General features: G+C 35.6%; 1 protein-coding gene across 8 annotated transcripts in view; it reads left to right on the top strand.

Moving 5' to 3' along the window:
* LOC108370184 (protein FAM49B) overlaps positions 1-1,590 on the top strand; it is a 24,703-nt gene extending 23,113 nt beyond the window's left edge. For all 8 annotated transcript variants that reach the window (XM_017625463.1, XM_017625460.1, XM_017625466.1 and 5 more), the window contains exons 4-5: positions 863-1,125; positions 1,185-1,590. In XM_017625463.1, coding sequence (XP_017480952.1) covers positions 863-1,125; positions 1,185-1,449 — 528 coding nt within the window. In that variant the 3' untranslated portion in view covers positions 1,450-1,590. The remainder of the gene's footprint in view (positions 1-862; positions 1,126-1,184) is intronic.
* Positions 1,591-2,785: the final 1,195 nt, after the last annotated feature.

Here is a 2,785-nt window from a genome sequence, read left to right as displayed (position 1 = left end):
TCGGATGCAAATAGTCAAGCTGCTAATAGATAAGTGCATCAAGTACGAAGAAAATGGTTGTTTTTAAATAAAATAAAAATGGAGGGTTCAGGAACTATACGGAACATAGCTACAACCTACACTAGGTTTTGTTTCGGATGCATTTCATGACTTTTTTTTTTAGCACCGTGTAATTATGCAAATTAAGTAAACGAGGGACTTTAGACTCGAACTTTTCTTGCACAGAATATTATTCCATAAATGGACAGTTCACCCTAATGATAAACGATCTGGAAGTTGAAATGTTCCAGCTTTCCTCTGGCTTAGTATTAAAAACAATAGTTCTCACTGAAACGATTTTTCATCGCAACACGCAGACGCCCCTTTCATTCTTAACGTTGATTTCTCCAAAGTTTTGATTTCGTTTTATTCTCTAGCAGAACGTTCCCCAGACTTTTGTTCTTATTTGATCCTCCTTGGAACCATTCACGATACTTTCGTTCTCATTTTATTCCCATTGGAAACGTTACTGAAAGTTCTTCTTGATTTCTTGATTTCCCCTGATTTTTTTTCGCATTTTGTTCTTTGCGGAAACGTTGCTAAACCTTTTGTTCTCATTTTTCTCCCGTTCAAACTGCTCTCAATACTTGTGTTCCTGTTTGATTCTTTTGTGGGAGCGTTCTTGATATTACATTTTGTTCTCATGCAGAACTAAACCAAAACTGGAACGCGTTCTCGGTCCCTGTTTTAAACTTCTTAATAGCCAATGCGTGGTGGAATGCATTATGACTCTATTGAAGTAAATGTAGTAACAATTCTTATCATAAATACATATGTATGTATATATATATTTGTATGTAAATTTCTTATTCGTAATTTTCAGATGAAGACACCGGCGATACAGAATGATTTCAGCTACTACCGTCGCATTGTCAGTCGGCAACGTATCGACCAGACCAACAACATGTTGGTGAGCACGGAACTGGCTAATCGTATGTCCCTATTCTACGCACACGCTACTCCGATGCTTAAGGTGCTCAGCGAGGCGACATCCAAATTCGTCAACGACAATGCCGATGATGTGGAGAATACGACCGAAACTCTTGGCACGATGGCCAAAGTGTGCTTGCGAATGCTTGAGAATCCGTAAGTATTTATAAACAACACATGGACATTTCACCGTTTTGTTTTTTTTTTTTTTATAGTAAATTGCTGCAACAAATTGAACGAGAGGAAACACATCTGCTGGTGCTACGAGTAATGGTTGGCCTTGTGATATTATATGATCACGTACATCCAGTGGGCGCCTTCGCACGTGGCTCGCACGTAGACGTTAAAGGTTGTGTCCGCTTGCTTCAGGCGCAACCGGCCATCAAAGCGGAGCCTTTATTAAATGCGCTGCGTTACACGACAAAGCACCTCAATGAGGATAACACACCGAAAAATATTCGCAATTTATTAGCAGCATAATAACTAAGGCAGTGGCGCCTGACAGCTCAGGAGCAAATTGTCATCAACACTGCTAAATCTCTTCTCAACTACAGACACTACCGCCATGCTGCATGCAATACGTTTAACACTAGTAAACAAACAAGATAAACAATAACTTTGCTAAAAAAAATTGAGTGAATCGTGTTTTTGCATTTTTACATAGATAAGTATTTACATACATAAATAATTGTAAGTAAATAAAATTTGTAATTTAAATGAAGTACGAGTAAAATCGCCACAAGCAATATACAAGTATAGAAGAGTAAAGCTGATGGATGCCAGATAAAACTTTGTGCTCAGAAAAGTTTTCTCGCTTCCTCTTGACAAAATCGGCTCCCTTAGCAAGGCACTGTTTGTGGGTTTTTTGTGTGTGTATGCAAAGCTTTTGTCAGGGAGTTTAATGGAGTGTCAAAACTCGAATGTCAATAGTGAGCAAACCTTTAATTATTGAATCATGGCTTTGCGTGCCATTTATAACTTTTCCAGCAAAGCGCCAGACGAAAATGAACAATGAACGCCAAGAAAACAATTTTTTTACTGCTTTTTTACTCGTCGAAATTGCTGTGGATTTTATATATTAAGCTTTAAAAATATCAGCAATGTAATTAAATTTTATGTTTCTGCATGAAAACTCGAATTTGAACGAAACAAAAAGATGGGAGTGGGCCATTTCATCTGATCTGTCAAAGCGAATCTGTCACGCAAAGCTAAGCAAGCGTTTTATCTGGCATCAACTTAATGGTAATTATTAGCGATGGAAATTAGGATAGCATTGTTTTTATACTTTTATATGCAACTGTGGCTTCTTGGTCGGCTTTTTCAAAATACTTTGAACAATTTCAATCATCTTGATTCTAGAAAGAAGTATGTAATGTGTATCCTCATGAAAGCATTGAGTCAGTCCTATTGTTAACTTTTTATATTTTATAAATGAAATATTTAAGTAGAACTAAGGCAGAGACAACATATCTATTTTGCAAAGTAACAACACACGTGCCGCTGCAATTGGTGCAAAATCTGTCTTGTACGCGTATCATAAATGTAATAAAAATAGAAATTGCTATAAAAGTTAGTTAATGAAATGGATAAAAAATGTTGTATTGTGTAATTTAATTATTTAGATATGTATTTATATTTGTAAGTTTATAAATGCGTGTTTTAACATTATATGAAGTTTTAAGTATTTTACTTTTACAATAATCGTTCAAATTTAATGAAATGTAAGAACAAAGAAAACCAAATAAAGTCTACATTTATTTTACCTTTAAAATTAGTACATAGTTGCAAGTGCGGAAAGCTTAAAATCTGTTGACCA

The sequence above is a fragment of the Rhagoletis zephyria genome, unplaced genomic scaffold, assembly GCF_001687245.7.
Source record: "Rhagoletis zephyria isolate East Lansing unplaced genomic scaffold, Rhagoletis_zephyria_1.1 Rzeph_scaffold_04056, whole genome shotgun sequence".
NCBI lineage: Eukaryota > Metazoa > Arthropoda > Insecta > Diptera > Tephritidae > Rhagoletis > Rhagoletis zephyria.
Note: the sequence above shows the minus strand (reverse complement) of the source record. Positions and strands in the feature narration are given on the sequence as shown.